Genomic DNA, 23,895 nt, shown 5'->3' on the forward strand with positions numbered 1-23,895 from the left:
ATAATAATTAGCCAGTCCCGGCTCCTCAAGAGACTGAGGTGAGAGGACCACTTGAGCCTGGGAGGTGGAGGGTGCATTGAACCATGATTGCTCCACTGCACTCCAGCCTGGGTAAGGGAGTGAAACCCTGTCCCAAAAAACCAAACCAAACCAAACCAAACAAAAAAAAAAAACAACAATAAATAAACGCAAACACCTAGTTTAGAATTCTGTAAGAGAAATGCAAACCGAGTGAGCATTGCCTCCTTGATTTGTCCACATTATCTATCATTGCTGAGCAATTAATTGGACCAGCGACGTGATATTCAGAAGCTCATTTTAGGTGATTATAGAATATACAGACTCCTGGGGAACTCTAGTTACCCTATTGAGCAGATTGAGCAGACAGACCATTTTTGATACATTAGCAAGCCTATCTTTTTGAAAAGAAATTTGGTACTATATATGTTTTTCTGAGCAAAACCCTTCCCAGTAGTCTCACAGGTAATAGTTTACAGATGTGCTGGGATGTTGAGCTTCTCATGAGGAACCAGGGGTGGCTAGAGTCCTTGGGTTAGTCACTTTCAGCTGCTGCAAGCTATCTTTTTTGTTTACATTGGTGTACCTTATAAATAGTATCATTGTCTATGAGTGCCATGCATTTTTTCATGAAGCACAGTAGAAAAACTATAATTAAATATATGATTAATAATACTTCTGTTTAAAATTAATTACTTATCATAAGAGTAAAGGACTCAACACTTTTAGCTATCCAGGATACATCAGTTAATAAGAATCACAGATGCCTTTGAAGTGGTCAAAATGGTCATAAAATCTAAAAATATAGCTAAAAGTGATGTTCTTCACTCACTTCTCTGGGCCAAATATAGCACTATTCATTTATAGTGTTAAAATTTGTCAGAAAGTCATAGTGAGGAATATTTGGTATGAAAACTAAAATGACAGATAATAAACAATTAGTAATTTAAACCCTCTCCCAATTTTTAAGGCCGCAATGACAGCTGATAAATGTAGAGCTGCTACTTGGCTATCAGAATTTTAATATTTTTGATGATATCATGTAATTCATTATCCTAACTAAAAAGTATTACACCATCATACTGAGGATGATTATCGTTTGCTTTCTCCTGCTTTGCTTTCAAAGTTTGTTGCAATAAAAAGTTATTTGATTAGGGATATTTTTCTAGGTGCTTAATTCATTTTGACAATTTTTCTTACAAGTTTGGAAATATTCAGAACTCTAAATTTGTTTATTTCTGCATCCTAGAACTTTATTCTAAAAACAAACAAGAAAGTCTTATATTGTTAGAATGTTGGAAATACACTGAGAATTTGCAGAGATGCTTATGAAACAAGAGTACTTCATTTCCTGTCATAGACCTTCACAGTAATTACATCAGCCAAATAACCAAAAAAAAATTTCTATTTGCTTGCCATTTAAAGATTAGCAATGGACTGATTCTAAAGTAGTGATGTAATTGCCCAAAAGGAGGGAATCAATTTTGAAATTAATTACACTACTCCACAAGTATTTAGATATTACACTCTTCAGCATTATATTTTAGTGACAGAGAAGTTAGGCAGGGAGAGATTTTGGTGGGTGTACTAGTTTCCCATGGCTGCCGTAACAAATTACCACAGATCATTGCAAACTTGGTGGTTTAAAACTGCAGAAATTGGCTGGGCGCGGTGGCTCATGCCTGTAATCCCAGCACTGTGGGAGGCCGAGGCTGGCAGATCACAACATCAAGAGATTGAGACCATACTGGCCAACATGGTGAAACCCTGACTGTACTAAAAATACAAAAATTAGCCGGGCATGGTTGCACGGGCATGTAGTCCCAGCTACCCGGGAGGCTGAGGCAGGAGAATCGCTTGAACCCAGGAGGCGGACGTTGCAGTGAGCCGATATCCCGCCACTACACTCCAGCCTGGCGACAGAGTGAGATTCCACCTAAAAACAACAACAACAACAAAATAACGGCAGAAATTTATTCTTCTGGAGTTCACAAGTTTGAAATCTGTAGCAATGAGCGGATATCATAGAGACTTCAGAGTCTCTGGGGGAAAATTCTATCCTTGCCTCTTCCAGGTTCTGTTAACTGTGGGATTACCTGGTTCGTAGCATATTAGTTCAGTCTTTAAGTCCACATCTGCAACCCCCTCTCTGCTCTATCCTCATCAGTTTCTGTTTGTGTATGAAATAGCCATCTACCTCCTTCTCATAAGGATACAGGTGATTACATTGGACCTACCCAGGTAATACAAAATAATCTCTTCATCTCAAAATCTTTAACTTAATCATATCTGCAAAGACTTTTTAGATATTTATTTATTTATTGCTATAATAGTAACATTCACAGGTCCCAGGGATTAGCATGTAAATATCTTGAAGAGGGCCATTTCCCAGCCTACTATTGTGTGTGTGGAAGGTCGGGGTAGGCCAGGAAGAGGGCATTAAAGCAATAGAATAAAGAGAGTATCAGATGTATTATATGAAAATCTTCAAATTTACATGATCCTAATTTTTTAAAAACTGTATTATAATACATCTTGACTATCATCTTTCAATACCTAGGTAATCAGAACTAGAGACAATTTTATTGAATTTTTTTAGTGTTATTGGGCTAATCCAAGAAACTTCAACATAGGGAAAGCCCCTTTTATTAGAATTCTAAAACTGAGACGTCCAAAACCAAATAGATCAATAAATATGACTCATATTATTTGCTGACTGGCCAAAATTAAGTTTATCTTTTGATGGCACTTCTAAAAACAAGTAGTGATGAACATGTGACAATGAGAAATTGCCTTTTCAACAGTTTGCTGGAGATTATTTTCTTATTATTCATCATTTTGAGATCTATGAATTACGCATCTACATCTTAGCGCCTTGTTATAAGGACAAATATACATGAACAAAAATCACTATATGATTATTAAAAAAAAAAAAAAAAAAAAACTTGTCCCTGGGCCTTTTGGTTTTTTAAAATTTCAAATTAGGTGGGTGGGTACACATGAAGATGTCTTAATAGATAAACTTGTGTCATGGGGGTTTGTTGTGCATATCATTTCATGACCTAGGTATTAAGCCCAGTACCCAATAGTTATTTTTTCTGCTCCTCTCCCTCCTCTCACCCTCTCTTCTGCCAAGTAGACCCCAATGCCTGCTGTTTCCTTCTTTGTGTTTAAGTTCTCATCATTTAGCTCCCACTTGTAGGTGAGAACATGCTGTATTTAATGTTCTATTCCTGTGTTAGTTTGCTAAGGATAAGCATGTAAAAGTATAGTTTGGTATTTTTCACTAGTTTTTAGGTTTTGTTGATGTTCAAATTTCTAATTTATTTGCATACATCCAGGGAAACGTTTCTACATAACTTAATTTATAATTATAGGTGTCTAAAGCACTTTCGGTGGCATGCTCCCAGCCTTAGGACTATAGAAATATAAATATCTTGGCATGAAATGTTTTGCACCAGCAAAGGCAAGCAATTAGTCATATACGGGTGTTTTCATGCTGTATGAGTATTATTTTTTCAATCAAAGGGAATTATTTTTCACTTTTTGCTTCAAGAAAATGGAATACCTTTGGGATACTGTTTTTATTTGGAGTTTCATAAAACTTAAAAGTCGTGTTTATATGTTCATTAAAATTACGCCCTTTGGATGTTCTAACATTCATAGTCTGTCTTAAGAATAGTGTTTAAGCAAAATATTTTCAGGCATGATTTCCAAAAGAGTTTATATGTCTTACTAAACTAAACATTTTTATGCAAAATGGAAATTTCTAGGAATTGATCATAATATAAGCAAGAAAATTACAAAAAGTTAAATAATAGTTGAAATAAATAATAGTAGTTGAATAACTCACAGTGCATGATTGAACTGGCACATGTTATAGAACACTTAGTGAGACGCTTTAATCAACTGAAAAAAATCGGGTAACAGAATACAGAGCAAGATTTCCATTTTATTTAAACACACATTAGACCATATATTCATAGGAAAAAGAATGGAAACCTGTATACTAAAATGATATTGATGATTATATTAAATATAGCATTTTCTCAATTTCCCTTTCTGATGCTCAAAATTTTAAATATTTTCTATAATAAGAAATTTCTATAAGGGGGGAAAACAATACATCTTATTTTAAAATGAATTAAATTTAATCATTAAAACATCTATGCAAATATAAAATCACAAGAAAGCCTGATTATATGACAGCAGCATTGGTAAAAAATGAGAAGGTAGAAATCTGACTTCCTCTATGATCTGCAGCATAATCTATGATTAGAACTGGATTTCTGTCGCACTCTGGCTGATAACCTTATCAGAACCTTTATCCCTGACAAACTAGAAGTTATAATAATAGTGCGTTTTTATGTAGGTATTTTTCTTAAGGGACAGGTTTATGTAGCTTGATTTAGATGTAACAGGATTTATGAATTAGAACACATGATTTACATCATAAAGTAGACTGGCATTGGTCCTAAAGGAAATAATTTGCTTTATTTGGGCCACTTTTGCTTTTCGTTTATCATAACAATAGGAAAAGAATAAGACAGTGATGAGAATGCCTAAGCAGATTAAATGCTACTGCTGTTGGAGATGAGAAAATTAAGCGGAAAATATAATTAACTTTGTGCAAATGGTAAATATTGTCCTACCATTTTGACCAGGGATGTTTGTTTTACGATCATACATTTATATCTATTAAAATACCTTTAATGTTAATATTAAAACACCTAATTGTTTAAAATTCTAAAGCTTTTTCTTGCTTAAACAAGTCTTTTTTTGTTGTTTTTTCTTTTATTTTTGAGACAGGGTCTTGCTCTGTCACCCAGGCTAGAGCACAGTGGAGTGATCTTGGCTCACTGAAACCTCCATCTCCCAGGTTCAAGAGATCTTCCCACCTCAGCCTGCTGAATAGCTGGGATTACAAGAACACGCCACCATGCCCAGCAAATTTTTAGTAGGGATGGGATTTCATCCTCTTGCCTAGGCTTGTCTTGAACTCCCGGACTCAGGATCTGCCCACTTCAGCCTTCCAAAGTGCTGGGATTACAAGAATGACCACCAAGCCTGGCCAGAAGTTGTTTTTAAGACAAGATTTGTTAATACAGTGTTCCTTAGGAATGCTTCTATCGTACTTCATTAGAACTGATTATATTATTGTTATAGGAAAAAACCGGGTTTTTGTCAGAGGACCCAGGATAATTTAGGCATGCGGACATATTGTAGGGTGAGTAGGGCAGTGTTTATTGGGTAAAAACGAAAAAAAGGGAAACAGGAACCCTCAACAAAGCAAGAGAGTCCTGTTAGTAGGTTTCCCGCCTCACAGACTGAATTCCAGGTTACCGCACGGGAAGAAGAGAGCCAGCCTCCTCCCCACTGCAAAAGGCGGGAACTTCCCGAGGCTCCCCTGCATCCTCCCAGTGCTCAGGCCGGTTGGGTATTCTCCAGGGGCTCATTTTTACTTGGCTGTCTCAATATGCATTAAAATTAGCAGCATGATATCTGTGATATCGGTGAGCTGATACTAGTTTTGCATCCTAGTAGAAACAATCATACCTAAAAGCATTCCTATAGTTTGCATTAATTGCCAATCATTGATAAATATAAATAACATTAGACGAGTTACTCAATTATATCCTGTAATATTTCCCTATAGCCTCTGTTGAAGTCACTTGGCATCCAGCTGGTATTTAATAAATGTGAACTGATTCATGACTCACCTCCTTTTCTAATTAAGTTCTTAGTCGTATACTACCTTGTTCTACCTTTCTAATTATTGTATAACCCTTGACATATAATAGGGCCATGTCTCTGAACCTAATCAATATTTTGGCCTTTCATGATTAACAGCCTTAACTAATTTTTATCTTATATAGCTAATTTGATTTCATCATTTGGAGCCACAAATACCACAGGAAGCCATGATGGTTCAATTACATTTTTTAGCTGATAGTTTTAACCATTTCACTGGATTCTCAAGTTCAATTAATCTCTCAAATGGTTCACCTGGTGCTTCAGAACTCAATTCTTAAAAGTGAATTTTATCATACAATAGAATTTTTCTCTCATCACAGATAATATCTCAAAGTTTCTATCTGAAACATAAAATATAAGATTTTCTTCACAAGAAAAAAATGAGGCTAAAACAAGATCAGTTTTATAGCAGAAAACTACAAGTTAGGTGGTATCTAGCAATTGTGATATTTTGTTTTTATATTAGGCCATCTCTCCAGGGCAGAAGATCTTTTCCAATTACACTCAAACTGCATGATTGTCAATTATATCACATCAACCAGCTGTAGCAACCGGGAAGAAGTTTGTACTGATCTTTATACTCTTAAATAACTATGCTGAGTAATTTTAAGAGCAGGGTGAACAATAAGGTTTATTGACAAAAAGCATAGGCCAAATTACAAGGCAGTACAAAATCTTCATCAATGTTTAGGCAACTAGGCAAAATCCAATTACAGGATATTTGATATAGATAAGTGCCAGCTACTAAAATGAGAAAAAAATGTAGAAAAGACTAAAAAAAGAAAATAAGAGGATTAAGATAGGAGGGATAAGAAAGATAAACGAGAGAAAATTAATGAGGAAAGTTAAATGAGATAAATTAGATAAAGTCCTGCCTTTGGATAGTGATGCACAAGTAGCAATTACCCTCTGTAGCACTAGTGTGGATTTCTATGTTCATTAAAGGGGTTACACCAGTGACAGTGATCATTTTTTTTTGGTAAATCTGTAATGAAGTATAGTGCATTGTGAGACTAATTGGATTGTAATGAAATATACAATTAAGTGAAAATAATGAAAGTAAATGCAAGGATATGAAAGGAACATTTGCTATATTCTTTATGTACATATCCTTCTGAATTGCTCTAGAAAAAGGGGACTAAAAAAATTATTTTCTGCTCCAAAATAATTGCCAATAAATACTGTCAAGAGGCAACTCATAGCTGGGCATGGTGGCACGTACCTGTAGTCCTAGCTATTCAAGAGGCTGAGGCAGGAGGATCATGGACTCCTGGAGTTCAAGGCTTCAGTGAGCTATGATAGCACCACTGCACTCCAGCCTGGGCAGCAGAGTGAGACGCCTTCTCTAAAAAGTAAATAAATAAATAAAAATATTTTTAAAAACGCAACTTGTAAAATAAGATATAGAAAATGCTTTATAATTATGTATTGTGCTGTTAGAAATAATAAACTGTTATTTTAGTGAAACGTTGGTTTCATGAAATAGCATTCATCTATAAATAATGGCATTAATATATCAAAAACCCTTAATTTAATGAATAATATGTTGCATTAAGTAAACAAGTCTAGTTTGCAAGTTCAATATAATGGACCAATGTTTTATATCAGTTAACATGAGAAGTTTGAGAGGCTGAGGCAGGCAGATAGCTTGAGCCCAGGAGTTTGAGACCAATATAGTGAAACTCTGGCCTACAAAAAATACAACAAATTAGCCAGGCATGGTGATGCATGCTTGTAGTTCCAGCTACCCAAGAGGCTGAGGTGGAAGGATTACCTGAACCAGGGCAGTTGAAGCTGCAGTGATCGAAGATCATACCACTGCCTTCCAGCAAGGGTGGCAGAATGACACACCGTCTTTGGGGATTACTGTTATTTTATTTATTCATTCATTCATTCATTTTGAGATGAAGTCTTCCTCTGTCACCCAGGCTGGAGTGCAGTGGCGCAATCTTGGCTCACTGCAACCTCTGCCTTCCGGGTTCAAGTGATTCTCCTGCCTCAGTCTCCCTAGTGGCTGGGATTACAGGCATCTGCCACGATGCTTGGCTAATTTTGTATTTTTAGTAGAGACACGGTTTTGCCATGTTGGTCCACTGGTCTCAAACTGCTGACCTCAGCTGATCCACGCACCTCGGCCTCCCAAAGTGCTGGGATTACAGGCCTGAGCCACCACACCCAACCCTACTGGTTATTATTTTAACAAGAAGAGATGGTGATGTAACATAACCATCATAAGAAAATGACAACATATAATGAAAATTCAAGTATTGTGTACTTTTCAACAGTTGATCATTCCATTCTCACTAAAGCCATGGAGTTTGCTACTACTAATAAGCCTATTTTATATTTAAGTAAACTTAATTGTAATAGGTCATATCACTTGAAGATAGCCAAAGATCATAAAGTGACAGAACCAGATGTTAGGTTCTGAGTTCTTATTCTCTATATGCTAGTTATTTGCATATAATCCATTACCTGTCATATGGTTTCGTAAAATTATTAATTTTGGTGACTAAAACTTAAATTTTTCAGCTTGATTTTTAACCAAACTAAGTATAATTTACATTTATACATACACATAAATATAAGTAACTTAGTATAAATGAAGATTCCAAATTTTTATTATATTTTCAACATATACTGAAGTAATGACTGTGCCCTATATACCACATGAATACAGATAAACATGGTTAGCATTTAATAAGCATAAAATATAATTTTAGTTATGAAATTAAGAAGCTTCAACATTGACATTTTTAAATACTATATTGGAAAGAATGCTTGCCAACGACAAATTTTCAAGAGAATTTGATATGTGTAATACAGTGTCTCTCATTAGCTCATCAGCCATTGCTGAAATCTTAGTATCCTGCTACTTTTACTTTTAGTAACTGGTGTTTATTTAGCTCTCCATTATAAAAAATATGGGGAAAATATGTCATTGTGCACAAAGGACATGATAAAACATTATAATCGGTCATGCTTTCTCTGTCTCTTGTAATCACTTAAGTCATTGAAACAAACTTAAATTTCTCCTTAGATCTCTGTTCTATAATCGAAGTTCCTCTCTTGCTACAGTCTGCTTGGCTCCCTGATTCTGTCTCTACATCCAGCCCTCAACTCATAGAGCTTCTCAAATTCCATATTTTGTGTTGGATCATTTAGTTTGCCCTAACATTATACTCCATTGAGCAATGCACACATTAAGCAGTTAGATGAAACCACCTCCTTTAGAAAACAGTTGAGTTATCATTTATTGTTACACAAACTCCTCACATAGAGCTCTCACTCCTCATACTACATGAATGATCATAGTAATGTAACAAAAACTGGGTCTGAGAGGGAAGAATGGGTTCTGCATCTGAAAATAATACAATTTTTCTCCATATTGCTACTTATTCATGGACTTAGAAAATATTGTCTTAATACCTATTTTGTGCAAAATACTAAGTTAGGAACCTAGGAACATAAAAATTAAAAAGTAGTCTTTTAAGGAGCTTACCATTGTGCATTGGAGAAAATATGCAAATAATCAGATATAAGACATTTCATATGAAATTAGGAGAAACAAAATTTATTGCAGCACTAAGTAGGGCTCAGGAAATTCTTGTTCATGAAGGAGGTGATATTTGAATTAACCTTTTAAAGAAATGATGGGTGGTAAGAAGAGTGCCTAGGGGAAAGTAAAAGTATTCAAAAATACATGGATAATTGTTGGGAGAAAAGCTGAGTGTTGAGAGAAGCTGAAGCAGGGCTTGCATGTCTGACACAATGTAAAAGAGCCTTGGAACATGTCCAGGGTCCAGAGTCTAGAGTCTAAAACCCCTTGTGGCCTTTGGAACACCAAACTCTGTGCCAAAGGGCAGAAGGCTGCCCTGACACACCACAATCTAAGCCCAGGGCACAAAACCCCTCGTGGCTTGGATAGAATCCAGGGCTCATGGCTCTGGATTGTGTCTAGGCTTGCTAGCTCTTTGTTCCTTGCCCTCCCAGGATCGATTGTATCTTGAGTTAAAAGAACCTGCTCTCCATTATCTCAAGTAGCAGAATATGTTCCATATGCTTCAAAGGAAATACTAAACCATCACAGCTGTAGATCATACGCTTGCCCTTTCAACCCCCACATTCTCACCACCTGTTTCTTTGTTTGAGCACCAATAAATAGACTGGGCTTCCAGAGCTTGGGGCCTTTGCGACCTCCACACTCGCGATGGCCCCCTGGACCCACTTTCTCTCTCAAACTGTCTTTTCTCATTCCTTTGACTCTGCCAGACTTTGTCACTCCCACAACCTGGTGTTGGGTCTGATCACCCCAACAATAATACACAAAAAGGCACAGAGGTGGGAAATAACTTTCCATCTACATGGAAGAGCAAATAATATATGTGTCTGGAGTCGAGGATTACTCCAGAGATCAACTGAAACGCCTATGTTGTCTCAAAAGATAACAAGGTACAAGATCATGATCATGATCATGGAGGTTCGTGAAGCATAAATTAAAGATGTTGGAACTCACCTAGAAAGGATGGGAGCCACTGGCATTTGTTTAGAAGGGAAGTGACATGATACCATCTTGTTCCACTTTTTAAAAATTCACACCTGCTCTTTCCTTTGTTTGCAGGACCCTCCCATGAAAGCCCTTCCAACCCCCCATGCTTTTAAGTCCATTCATTTTAAGCTTGATTCATCTCTTCTGGAAGGTGTTTCTTAACCTCTTTTGTTAAGCTTTGCAGATTCTTTTTCCCAGAACAGGTTATGTACTCCTCTCATTTTCCTTCCTTGTGCTCAGACTTTATATATTTTTATGATTCCTGTATAATAATGATCTATTTTTAAAAAATCTATCACCCTCACTTGATTTGAGTTCAGGAGGAATTCATCATTGGTCTCTGTATTCTCAGTGTCTTGCTAGCATGTTGCCTTCTGGGTGCTTCATACATTTTAGCTGACTGAATGATGAGAACTATATCTTAGTAAGAAAATCTGTCATCGTTAAAGAAGGTACACTAAAGAGAAAATAGAATAAATTTAGGGATACTAGCTAGATGGTCACTGTAATGGGAGATAGTGAAATGATAAAATAAGAAGGTGAATGGAGATGTGAAAAGGAGACACCAAAGAGAGAAAGCTGATTAGAATGGGATAGAGGCAGAAAGACTGATTTGAAGATTATCCTTGACAACTTGGGAAAAGGTTATACATTGTCCTACATGGGGATGGTTTTGCTAAGGAAACTGTGAGTTTTCTTTTGGTGAGTTTTATCTGACATGTATGTTAGAGCATTGAATTTTTTTTAGATGTCTAGAAACTATAATTATTCACTCTTAAAACAAAAATGTGGATTACTATTTTTTGTCTTAAAACCAAAAAATTTATCCTGAAGCAGATTTGAGCTGTAATATGATGAGTCTGTAACAGTAAGAAAAAAGAAAAAACAGTCCAGCCTGGCCAACATGACAAAACCCCATCCCTAATGAAAATACAAAAATTAGCTGGGTGTGGTGGCACGCACCTGTAGTCCCAGCTACTTGGGAGGCTGAGAGTGCAGAATCACTTGAACCCGGGAGAAAGAGGTTGCAGTGAGCTGAGATCATGCCACGGCACTCCAGCCTGGGTGGCAGAGTGAGACTTTGTCAAAAAAAAAAAAAAAAAAAAAGAAAAAGAAAAGAAAGAAAAAAAGAAAAGGAAAAAAAAAAACTCAACAGAGATAAACGTACATCTAATCTTGTTCCTTAGAGAGAAGCAATATCTAACCTTTCCCGCTAATCTTATATTTGGGTGTGCAAAAGTTCAAGTTTTATTTGAATCATACTCGACTGATTCGAAATTAATTATATGTTATTTCTCTCTCGCTTCTCTACAGTATGCTGTCTGGCTAGTCCTCTGGGTTACGTGGAATGTGTTTGTTATCTGCTTCTATTTGGAGGCTGGGGACCTCTCAAAGGTAATTTACCTCTAATTTGCCTGGGTCATCAGTAGTGTGTTAGCAAGTGTCTTCCTAAGTAAGGCAGAGTCTCATCCTGTTCTGCTTGCTTAGATGCACCTCAATGAAAGTAAAATGAAAGGTGTCTTGATTTATATTTCTGCATTTTTCTCTTAAAAATATGTTTAGTGAGTCACAAAAATGTACTTTTCTTAAGCAAAACTAATGTGAAATGTTGATTATCACAGTGACCAGTGTACTTTAAAACATTAACCACTGAGACATTTCTGAAGCAAAATGTGAATTAAAAAAAAAATCTTGAAGATTTCTGAAATCACTTAGTTTGCTTATTACTCTGCTAAACATTTTCATTATTGATTTTAAATAGCAGTGCAATAATTTAACAGTTAATGGGCTTTGGTTGAATGAAATTCTTACTAGAGGGATATAATATGTTACAGAAATGAATAAAATAAACCCTTTATTCTAAAAAGGCTAGGAAAACTAAATACTTGCTTTTTTCACGTAGTTTTTTTGTGCTCTGTATGTGTGTATCTTGCTACTATATTTTTCACATGGATGCCCTTACTACTCAAATAGCATAGACTTCAGATCTCAAAAACCATCATCCTTCTGTTAGAATGCAATTGACAACAAATAAGTAAAATGAGGTAATCCATTCAAGGTAGTAGCAAATTCTGACTCTTGAGAGAGTTTCAAACTTGTATGTACTTCCTCGTATTTAAAACTTCAAAACATAAAAATTGTAAAAATACTCTTTTACTTACCCTGTATTAGAGCAGAAGGTCCCTGGAGACATGTTGATGTTTTTAAAACCTAGAGATACTTGCGTGCTTTAAAAGACCAAGACAGCTAAAAAAAAATTTTTTAAAGAAAATTCCTCAGGAACTACTTTTGCCTTGTCAAGCTATATATTTTGGCAGGAGAGAGAAGAGGAGAATGGTAATACACATTTATGATCCTAAATGCAGGAGTTCCACAAAACACTCGGCATGTGCTGTTTATTATTTAACTGTGATATGTGGCTTTATATCAAGTGAAAATCATCTTGATTTGTTTTTATTCAATGACAAAAGATGAAGGATAAAATAAGATGACATCATGATATGAGAGAGAACCAAAGCTTCTTGAATGTGTAATTTTATTACACAGTCCTCACCATGGCTGACAAAATCTCCCTAGAGGATGCCATTTCTGTGTTTCTTGCAGGGCATCGTTCCCCACACTCTGGTTAGCAGGCAGTCTTTTCAGGAAGGTGCCGTGACCAATGAAAAGAAATTGTTCAGTGGCTCTAGGAGGGACCCAGACAGGATTGCTGCTGAAAACTCACATTCGCCTCAGTGTAAGAAAAGCAGACACGCTTTTCCAAGGATTTGAATTCCTTGCCCAATTTATATATCTCTACTACTCTATAATCCACTTTCTTCAAAGAAGTTCCACAGTAGGATGACTTTTAATGATATTTTCAATTTTAAATAATCACCTTAAAAATTGTAAGGCAGGTGTTCAGACATATTGCCTGAGTAAAATGATCCAGCAGATCAGAGAATTTGTTTAATATTAAGAAAAGAGAGAAAGAGATTTGAGCAAAGCTGGCCGCACAAATGTTCTGTAATTGTGTTCACTGCTCCACATGATGACTGCGGGCACAGAATAAAGCTCATGACTTCATGACCTTGGACACAGGCATTGAAACCACAGCCAGGGTGCTAAGAATTCTTCCAATGTACACGGGCAGATAATGACTATCCCTTGGCAATAAAACAGTTAATCTTTTATTTTCTTCTCATCCTATAAACTAAGGCTAGGCTGTGCAGAGCACATAAAAATGTAATAATTTCCCTTTTAACAAATAATCTAAAAGAAAACCATAAAGGGCAAAGTTATATAGTTATCTGTACTGGGTTTTCCTCTCTTTCCTGTTCAAAGGGTTTGAAAAAAGGTGTATTTATACCATTTAATTCTTTAGTTGTTATAACTGCCTCATATTCTTCAAGTAATACAGTGCTAGAAGGAAGCAATGGTAATGGAAAAATGTACAGAAAGATAGAAACTCAAAAATGGTACACATGAAACTTCTGATAATACTAAAAGAATGTAAACCATTGTTTTTCTCAATCCACCAAAAAAAAAAAAATAGTTTGAATGTGTCTAACCTATGAATGGATCAGTTAGTTTGAGGCTGAGGGAGACGTTTGTGAAATAGAATCAGGGTTGAAATTTTGTGGGCTTTATATATGTGAAAGAGGTGTATTTATTTCCATGAAATCTTTTGTAAAGAGATGATGGCTTCATAATTGATATTGGTAATAGGTAATAAAATGTGGTAAAACATTAAGGTAAATTTTTGTTACCTGATTAGAGTTTAGAACTTTGTGCTGTCTTCTCTGCTTTTTCTAATGAACTATCTGCCATATGCCTATGAGTGAAACGGAAATTATAGTGATCAACCAACTGCCTGTGTACATTCATATTGAAATGACTTAATTTCAATAATGTGATACACAGGACTAACCCTTTTGATTGTGCTTTCTTTGTATACATAGGGATGTAGTTAATATATTTTCTTCATTGAAAATTCTATGAAAATCCAACATTATTATTAAAATTTCAAATAACATATTTTAATTATAGTGTCCACAAAATCTAAGGAAAAATAAAAATAATCCACCGGAGAAACTTTTAAATGTTATATCATAGTTAAATTAACAAAATGATGGGAATATAATATAAAATGATACGTAAGATGATAGCAGCAAATAAACATACACATTTAATATAATTGTAATTATTTCTGCTTATGCTAATGCATGAGATATTAGTGTTGAAACTAAATATCCTAAAGCATTTAGCGGTGTGTAACTTCCTGGGTTGATATTTTCGTAGATGTCCTGTTAAGGAAACTGAGAAAAAATTAGTCTGTAACCTGAAGTGTCTGGTAACTGTTTGAAATTGCCTTTGAGCATCAACTGTGACTTGGGCTATTGAATTAATAGTTTTGACAATTCCTCATATAGCCTTATTATTATGTTGTATTATTCTTGGCAATTGTGGTTCTCTTGATCATATATCAAATAGAGAGAAATAAGAACTAACCTCAGCCATCAACTGAGTTGAGTTATTTTCAACACAGGAGAGATATGCTATTTGTTCTGAAGTAATTTTTAAGTTGAAAGTATATAGCAGTAAGAAGGAAAACACATATAATATGGTAACTAATCTATTCAGTTCATCTGGGAGAACAAAATTTATTACATTATTTTTTGAATAGTAATACAAAGGGAAGGAAATTAGTGGTCTTCTGATTGTCTGTAAAAACCTATATTATATTGCATATGATAAACTTATAAATTACTCAGGCTGAAATTATATACCTACACTTTTCTTCATATTACTGTTTTCAGATATGTTTCTACTTTTATAATGTATGGGGCACCATTAGTGAATGATGTGCCTAACTTTACAAATAAAACAATAAACTTACAGAGCATGAAGGATAAACCAAGGGATTATTGTACACTTAAAACAACACAATTTGTCTTTATTTAACCCTTTGGACTAGGGGATGCAGGTGTATCTCTCTCAGATTTCGCTATAGTGACAGAAATTTATACCTAATGTATGTTTCAGAATGAACACATCCTAGAAAGCTGTCGTATTTTAATAATTTTGATAGTTGCTCCAGAGATCTAGATATAACTTATCAATTTAAAAATTGGCTATATAAAAAAGTCATGTAACAATGTGGCTTATTTAAACTTTAGGGAATAAAATTGCACTCTTGTGAATGTTAAGAGACAGGAAGGAGATAAAACCTGTCATATACCGTAGGCTATAGGGAACAAATCCTTAAAACCAGATGCAAGTGCAATGTGGAATAATGTACCGTTCCAACAATCTCAGTTTTATTTCTTCTGTAACAAAATGAATAATTCATTTAGAAAGATATCAGATATTTGGATTCTTTTGCTCAATGAAATCAATGCTTGTAACAAAATTTGCTTTTCTGATCTCATATGTAAAAAGATGGTATGCAGAGAAATATGTTATAATCTTTTTTATTTGAAAAATAACTCTTCTTCTTTACTTTTCTTCATGAGATTAAAATATATGAGCAATCACTATTAAACAAAGACTACCTATAATAATTGATTTAAGACAAAATTTAACAAATATTATAATGACAATATATTGAGTTCATTTTTAAATTTTGATTTTCTTACTGTAAAATTTATATATCTGAGAAAATTTCAATTAACTATTACTAAACTAATTAGAAAAATTTTTATTTCCCAACTATCAAAGCAGATTTTTGCCTGATGATGCAGGGAAAGATATTCGACCTGTTATTAATAATTAAATGTAATGTAACTCTTTCCCAAATCTAGAAATGAACCAACCAGTTAGAATTTGGTCAGTCACCATCTCCTTTCTTTTGTTTTCCTTTATACTTCATTGAATTAAACTGATTATTTCCTCATTTCTTAAATTCATTTTTCTTTATTTTCTATTTCCTTTTAATATCTCTAAAGTGAGGAAAAGAGTCCATGAAATGTTCTTATTCTCTGTCTCCATTCTTTTACTTGAAAATGCCATTCACTGACATAAACTATAATCTTTACACATATGTCTACCACATTCATATCTTCAGTCTTGACCTTGTTGCTGAGTTAACATGTCACATCTCCAACTTCCTGCTGGTGTCAGGCCAATTCTATTGTCACCTTAAATTCAAAATGTCCAAAAAGATTTATCATCATCCCCAAAGAATCCAACTTCTTTAATTCACTTTCTACTAAGAGAAGAAAAAAGAGAATAAAGCAAAATTTATTTTGTAAAAAAATGAATAAAAGAGGAAAAATAATTTTATTATCGTTTTTGATAGAGTCCTGCTCTGTCACCCAGGCTGGAGTGCAGTGGTGCAATCTCAGCTCACTGTAGCCTCTGCCTCCTGGGTACAAGCAATTTTCCTGCCACAGCCTCCCAAGTAGCTGGGATTACAGGTGCGTGCCACCACACTAAGCTAATTTTTGTATTTTTAGTAGAGATAGGGTTTTGCCATGTTCGCCAGGCTGGTCTGGAACTCCTGACCTCAAGTGATCTGCCCTCATTGGCCTCCCAAAGTGTTAGGATTACAGGCATGAGCCACCACACTCGGCCAGAATGTTTTATATGAACTACCAAAATCCTTATATAAATTGACCATGAGATAAAGCAAGAAATATTTATTTGTATAATTTATCTAGTACTTCTGTGTGTATATATATTGTAAACTTTAGATACCAATAAGTTGAAAACAACAGAGATCTGTTAAAGTAATGACTACTGAAAAAAGGTTATATTCCAAAAAGATCAGCTGGCTTTGTAAATGTGCTATACCCTGGGTGCATTTGTTATTTCTGGTTGAAGCAGGAGGCTGAGAATTCAGGCTTTACACCCTGTTGAATGCTATTTTTTGGCAAATGTATAAATCAGCATAGCTTGGAGGGAGGTGGTCTAAAGCACATAAGCAATTTTTCTGTTAAGGCATTAGGCAAATTCTGTACTATGCTAAAAATATAAATGGAAAACTCTGTAAATGCATAATGAAAGTTTTTCGGCAGTCATGCCAAATTAATTTGAAGACAGGGAAGGACTCTATAGAATACACTAGACTTTCATGTGAAAAGACCTGAAGAACAAGACAGGGGCAAACCAAGTACAGACTGAAGATTACCAGAACTAAATACAGACACAACTCAGCACAATTATTGATTGAAATAAGCTGATTACCCATCACTTTATCTCTCTAGTTGAGAGAAAAGAGAAACGTCTCAGGATAAAGATACCATTATTTTAGACATTTACAATTTATTTATGTGCATGACATCAGGCAATTGAAAATCATTACAGATGCTAAAAGAAAGAATGTAATGATTGAAAGAGAAGAAGATACACAATTGAAATAGACCAAGAGATGATTCAGATATTTTAATTATCTGATGAAGATTTTTAAAAACACATACACAATATATTAAAGAAAATAAATGGGAAAACTAGAACTAATTCATTGAAAGAGAAAGAATTTACCCCCCGAGAGCTGGAATTTATGTAAAGAATGAAATGGAAATTCTAAGACTTAGAAATATAATATCTAGAAGCAAAAACTCATTAAGTAGGTTTAATAATAGATTTAAAAGAATAGAATTTATAATTAAGGAACTTGAGAAATAATTTATTAAGATTTTCCAAACTAAAGCACAGAAAAGGGTTAAAAATACTAAAAAAATGAGAGAAAAGAATGTCAAAAACATGTGAGTTCAACAAAAGATTCAATATGCACATTATTGAACTAACAGGATAAAAAAACAGAATTGGATAGAAACAATATCTGAAGTGAAGATGGCAGAAAGTTTTCCAAAATTAATTAGTAACATCAACCCACAGATTCAAGAATACTTTAATATTTCAAGTGTAATCAAGGAAAACAGATTTAGATATAGATGAATAGAAACATTAAAAATCTAAATTAAAGAGAAAATTATAAAAGGCGCACAAAGATAAAAGACCCAAAGACCCAAAAGAACAGAAAAAGACTGACAGGTGACCTTTCAACAGGAAGGCAATTGAATGACATCTTTAAAGTGCTTTAAAATGCCAACCTAGAATTCTTTAACCTGCAAAAATATTCTTCAACAATGAAGATGAAATGAAAGCATTTTTCAACAACACCTAAGATAAATAATTATTAGCAAACTTTAACTGAAGGAAATACTAAAGGTAGTTATTTAGGCAGAATGAGAAAAAAACACCCCAGAGAGAAAAATTGAATTTTAGGAAGGAAAGAAGATAATAGAAAGAATAACACAGGTGGTATTGTTAAACACAAAACAATAGCAATAAAATCTTTGGGGATGTAAATGTTTGGAAAATTAAAATTCATTACAACAATAACACGAAAGGTAGAAAGGAGCTAATGTGTTCTAAGGTTCTAGCATTATTATGGAAATGTTAATGGTAATATTTATGTTAGATTATAATAGTTCAGGACTAGTAATTTCTAGAGTAACTACTAAAAGACAGCATAACTCCTAAAAACTAACTATAGCTGAAAAATTAAATAATGAAAGTCATTGATTAGCCTAAGCAATGCTAAGAAGGAAGAAATGCTAAGAACAACAGAGAGGGTCAATAAGAAAAAAATATCAAGATGAGTGCTGTAATCTTAAATATATCAATAAATATATTAAATGTAAATGTACTAATACTCTAATTAAAAGGCTGCTAAGATTGTTTGTCTGGATAAAGACACAAAACCCAAATGTATGTTGTCTATAAGAGATATGCCTTAAATAGGATTTAAATTATAAGTTAAGAACAAGGAAAAATCTGTTCCTGTAAACACAAATGTAATTTTTGTAGATTCGTGATGTAGTAATTTTAATATAAGGTGAGGTAATGTTTAAGGCAGGAAACATTACTAAAGATAAAGGGGGAAATGTCATAATGATAAAAAGGTAAATCTACATGAAGATGTTGCAATTCAACATTAACTGAATAAAATAATACAGCTTCAAAGTATATGAAGTAAAATTAGTAGAATTAAAAGGAGAAAGAGCCATATCCAAAATCACAGTGGGAAACGTTTACACTGCTCTCTGGATATATAAATCAGATGAAAATGCATTAAGGATATAGAATATCTATATAAACAGTTAAAAAACTTGATATAATTGACATATATATTACACTCCACCAAACAAAAGGGTTTTCAAAGGCATATAGAATATTCAATCATTTAATGATTCAAAATGTAGAATAGTCAAATTATAGAATGATTTGCAATTATTCAGCAAGTATTGTCTGACAACTATAGAATTAAGCTAGAAAATCTGCAACTGTGTGGAAATTAAGCAATACGCTTCTGAACCTATGGACCTAATAGGTTGAAATGGAGTTTAGAAAGTATTTTGAATTCAATAAAAATGAATTTATTGCTAAAAAAAAACTTGGTGGTGTGAAATTACAGAAATGCTTAAAGGAAAAAATATGACCTTAAAGGGAGATATTAAAAGAGAAGAAATGCTCAAAACTCAATGATCTTAACTTACATAGCCAGAAGCTAGTGAGAGAACAACAACCGAAACTTCTCTAAAGCGAAACTTTCTAATAACAAGGACAATAGCAGAACTCAATGCATATACAATAGGGGGAAAAAAACAATAAAGCCAAATTGCCTTTTAGTGTTTATAAAATTGAGGAGGTCCTTATCAATAGTGATTAAATGAAAAAATAAGTAAAATCACATTTTGCTAATATGACAAATAACTCTGTAGATGATTGGAGAGACAGTACATTATGAACAAGTTTAAACCAATATATTTGACAATCAGGGTGAAATAGACAAATTCTTTGGATACCACAACTTGAAATAAATTAAAAATCTGAAGACCTTTTTATCCATTACATAAATTGTATCATTAATCAAAACCTTTTGACAGAAAAAAAAAAACAACAACAACACTTTGTGTTCACATGATTTCACTGAAAATTTCTCAAAAATGTTTAGGAATGTTGTACTACCAATATACACAAATTATTTCTAAGAATATAGCAGAAATGCCTCCCATGTCATCTTTTGAGGCCAGTATAACCTTACTTATTGGGGAAACGTGTGATTGTCAAATGATAGATTACTGAATTGAAATGTAATAATAGACCAGGCACGGTGGCTCATGCCTATAATCCCAGAACTTTGGGAGGCTGAGGCGGGTGGATCACCTGAGCTATACCAGCCTCGGCAACATGGTGAAACCCCATCTCTACCAAAAATACAAAAAATTAGCCAGTTGTGGTGGTTCCCACCTGTATTCCCAGATACTCAGGAGGCTGAGGTGAGAGGATTGCCTAAGCCCAGGAGGTAGAGGCTGCAGTAAGCTGAGGTCGTGCCCCTGCAATCCAGCCTGGGTGAGAGAGTGAGACCCTGTCTCAAAAAAAAAAAAAAAAGTAGTAAGAATTTTAAAATGCTGAATAACTCTCCATAAATTTATAAATAATTATGATATTATTTCCCACACTGTATTGTAATATGTATTTATATTTCCATCTCTCCTTGAATTTGCTAAAAGACCATGCATCATCGTTATTCAGGAGAATGACACTGAGCCACCACACAGTAGTGAGGAATTACAGAATCAGTTAAGAGCATTTTAGATGTTTATAAATAAGCCCATTTGATGTGTCATAAAACAAATGCAACAAGTTGTTCTTATCAATATCTTCTAATTACATGTTTCTTTATCCCTTCTTCAATGTTGGAATCATGTTTTATGTATCCCCTGGATCAAGGAAAATGTCAGGCACATGAACGATGCTCACTGGAATGAAATCAAATGGTAATAGAGTGGACTTCACTAATTGTCTAGATCTACAAATACAGCTGCTGGGGACTTTTTCTTCTCCTCCACTATTGCATGGATAATGCGGTCTACACCTCTCAGGTCAATTCCAGCACTCTGCGGTGGTAGCAAGCAAAAGGAAAGTAATCGCAGCATTAGGTCACCTCAAATCAGGGCTCTTGAAAACTAACCCTTATATAAATCACCTTGACATCTTTTTAATTATAGATTATGATTCTCTTAGAGTAAGGCCTAAGTTATTGCATACCTAACTGCTATGTGATGACATTCTTGTTTGCCTATCAAACATATTTTGAGTTGTAAGGATTTAATTACTGGGAACTTTGACATAGGGCACAAGGTAAGTTCTTGATTTCTGGCCATCCTTTGAATCAGGGATCCTAGGGTACATCTTGATAGTTGTGCATAAACAAATTCATCACCTAACACTTACTGCTGATACCACCCAAGATACCAAGTGAAATAACCAAGTAGATTACCCAGAACTCTAAGGAGAACTTAGGCTTAAATTCTTCCTTTAATTCCCAAGTTATATTATGCTGCTTTTGTGTGGTAAAATTCTTTTAGAAATGTCCCCAAGCCTTTCTCCAAGGTGGATCTGACTCCAAAATGTATCCAGACATGCCTCTAGTTTTCTTTATTTTCTTTATAATTGAATTTTCAGAAGCTAAAGATCTTAATTTTCAGGATATTCTTTGGTTGAAAACTACAACTATGCTTGCATATTTCCACACAAATGTTGGCCTTCCTTACCCTTGTGGTTAAAACAATGTAAACCTTTTAATAGTTCTCCTGTTTCCTCTCATAACTGAGTTGCATTCTTTCCCTCCACAAGATCTAGATGGCAGCTACAGTTCCTATGACTCTATGAATGAACTGTGTTAATTTGTACTATCTTACTTTGACATCTTTCCCTGTTCCTAAAACCGCTTTCAGATTCCCCAGGGGATGTCAAGAACCCCATTTTCTTTTTTGTGGGCCTCAAAAAATCTCATGGGTATTGAAAGAGGGTCCTTCCAAACAGAAGAGTCCCCCAAGCATCCACAAAGTTTTGGAACATGAGCAAGCATTATTTCCTCTGGGTGATTCATAGGCACCATGCATGTAAAATGTTAGTAGAAGGTCCTCCTAAAGAGCGATGAGAACAGACAACCAGAGTTGTCTGAAACTCAGCCATCTTCACAAGATGATCTGTTACTCATTCAAAGGCATACCTGACCCAATTACTGCAACTTCTTACTCTGTTCTCTCTGGAAATGAACTTTTATGGTTTTATCTGTTCTCTTTTCAATCTGTTAGTAAAAAATAAACCAAGTGCAGTTTCCCTTACCCAACATTTCTTTCTCAGCAACATTTTACTCTTTCATGAATCAAAAGCTTTGGTTTCAAAGCTATTATTTCTGATGCGGTCTTTGAGAGGCTCTTTTGAAAAATAAAATAAAAATCAAGCACCAACCATTTCTTTCTTTTTGCATTCCTACGAAAACAATGCTAATTATCTTTGAAGCTATGAGGATATCACTAACTCAGAAGAGAAAGTTTGCAAAACATAAGTATAAAAATTAAAAGCACAGATAATAACATTCCAAGATAGTGTCCTGCTGGAAATAAAACAATAGCAAATATGAAAAGACCTAAGCAATTACCGTCCTTGTTTGTCTCTAAAGCCCACTCTATGGAAATTATTCTAGGATAGTAATTTTTTTTATTATTATATTTTAATTTTTATTTTATGCCCAATTTTAAAAAGCTATGCTTGTATAGGTTTATTATTTATGGAGCCATGTAAAATTACAAGAATACATTTGCATTAAGAGTTCCATGGCTTTAAATTTAAAAATATTTGAATTTTAAAAAATGAAACCACTGTAATTTTCTGAAAACCTTGAAATAATTGGTCCACATTGGAATTATTTCCTATTAAGTGGCCCCTTAGGTCAAGCTTGTCCAAATCACAGCCTGCAAGTTGCATGCAACCCCGGATGGCTTTGAGTGTAGCCTAACACACATTTGTAAACTTTCTTAAACATTGTGAGTTTTTTTATGTGATTTATGTTTTTAGCTCATCAGCTACATTTAGTGTTAGTATATTTTATGTGATGCCCAAGACAATTATTTTTCTTGCAGTGTGGCCCAGGGAAGCCAGAAGATTGGGCACCATGCCTTACATCCTGAAATAGTTTAAAATTTACCTGAAAAGTGTGCCAAATTCCTCATAGTCCACCCCAGCCCCTGGTGTGCTTTTGGTCTTTGATAAGTTCTGTGATGGCTGCGTCAAAATCACCCCCTTTACTGTAAACAGTAACCCAGACATGACCCTTGGGACTCATTTGGAAACTCAATTAAGATTGGCAGTTGACAAATTTGCTTTAGAGGGCAGAATGTCAATTTTTTTTACCTGTCGGTTCACTCCGGGACAATTGATGCTTTGATGAAATAGGGGAAAATTATTTAAAAATACGACTCAAGGGATATTAAATAGCAAAATAAATTATCTTTGTTTCTAGCATCCAGATTATTTGGCAAAGAAAGAGCAAATAAGTGACTGTTTTTCATGGCTTTCATATGGTGACAAACCTATTCTATTCTGCTTTGTACTTAAAATTTACATTGAAAATGCAATTGAACCTTTGGTTTAGTAGTTCAGTACGCTATAGGTAACCAGGGAGCAATGTTCAGTAAACACCATGCTAATGGATGCAAAACAATACAGAGAAAATGAGGCTATTTAGCTCTCTTTCTTGATTGAGATTTGCATGAAGAAATTTTGAAATATTTAAG

General features: G+C 34.4%; 1 protein-coding gene across 1 annotated transcript in view; it reads left to right on the top strand.

Annotated features, from left to right (window-relative positions):
- NKAIN2 (sodium/potassium transporting ATPase interacting 2) overlaps window positions 1–23,895 on the top strand; it is a 1,029,637-nt gene that overhangs the window by 551,416 nt on the left and 454,326 nt on the right. The window contains exon 3 of the mRNA XM_001107707.5: window positions 11,636–11,716. Within this exon, the coding sequence (XP_001107707.3) occupies window positions 11,636–11,716 (81 nt within the window). The remainder of the gene's footprint in view (window positions 1–11,635; window positions 11,717–23,895) is intronic.

This window comes from Macaca mulatta, chromosome 4, assembly GCF_049350105.2.
Source record: "Macaca mulatta isolate MMU2019108-1 chromosome 4, T2T-MMU8v2.0, whole genome shotgun sequence".
Classification (NCBI taxonomy): Eukaryota; Metazoa; Chordata; class Mammalia; order Primates; family Cercopithecidae; genus Macaca; species Macaca mulatta.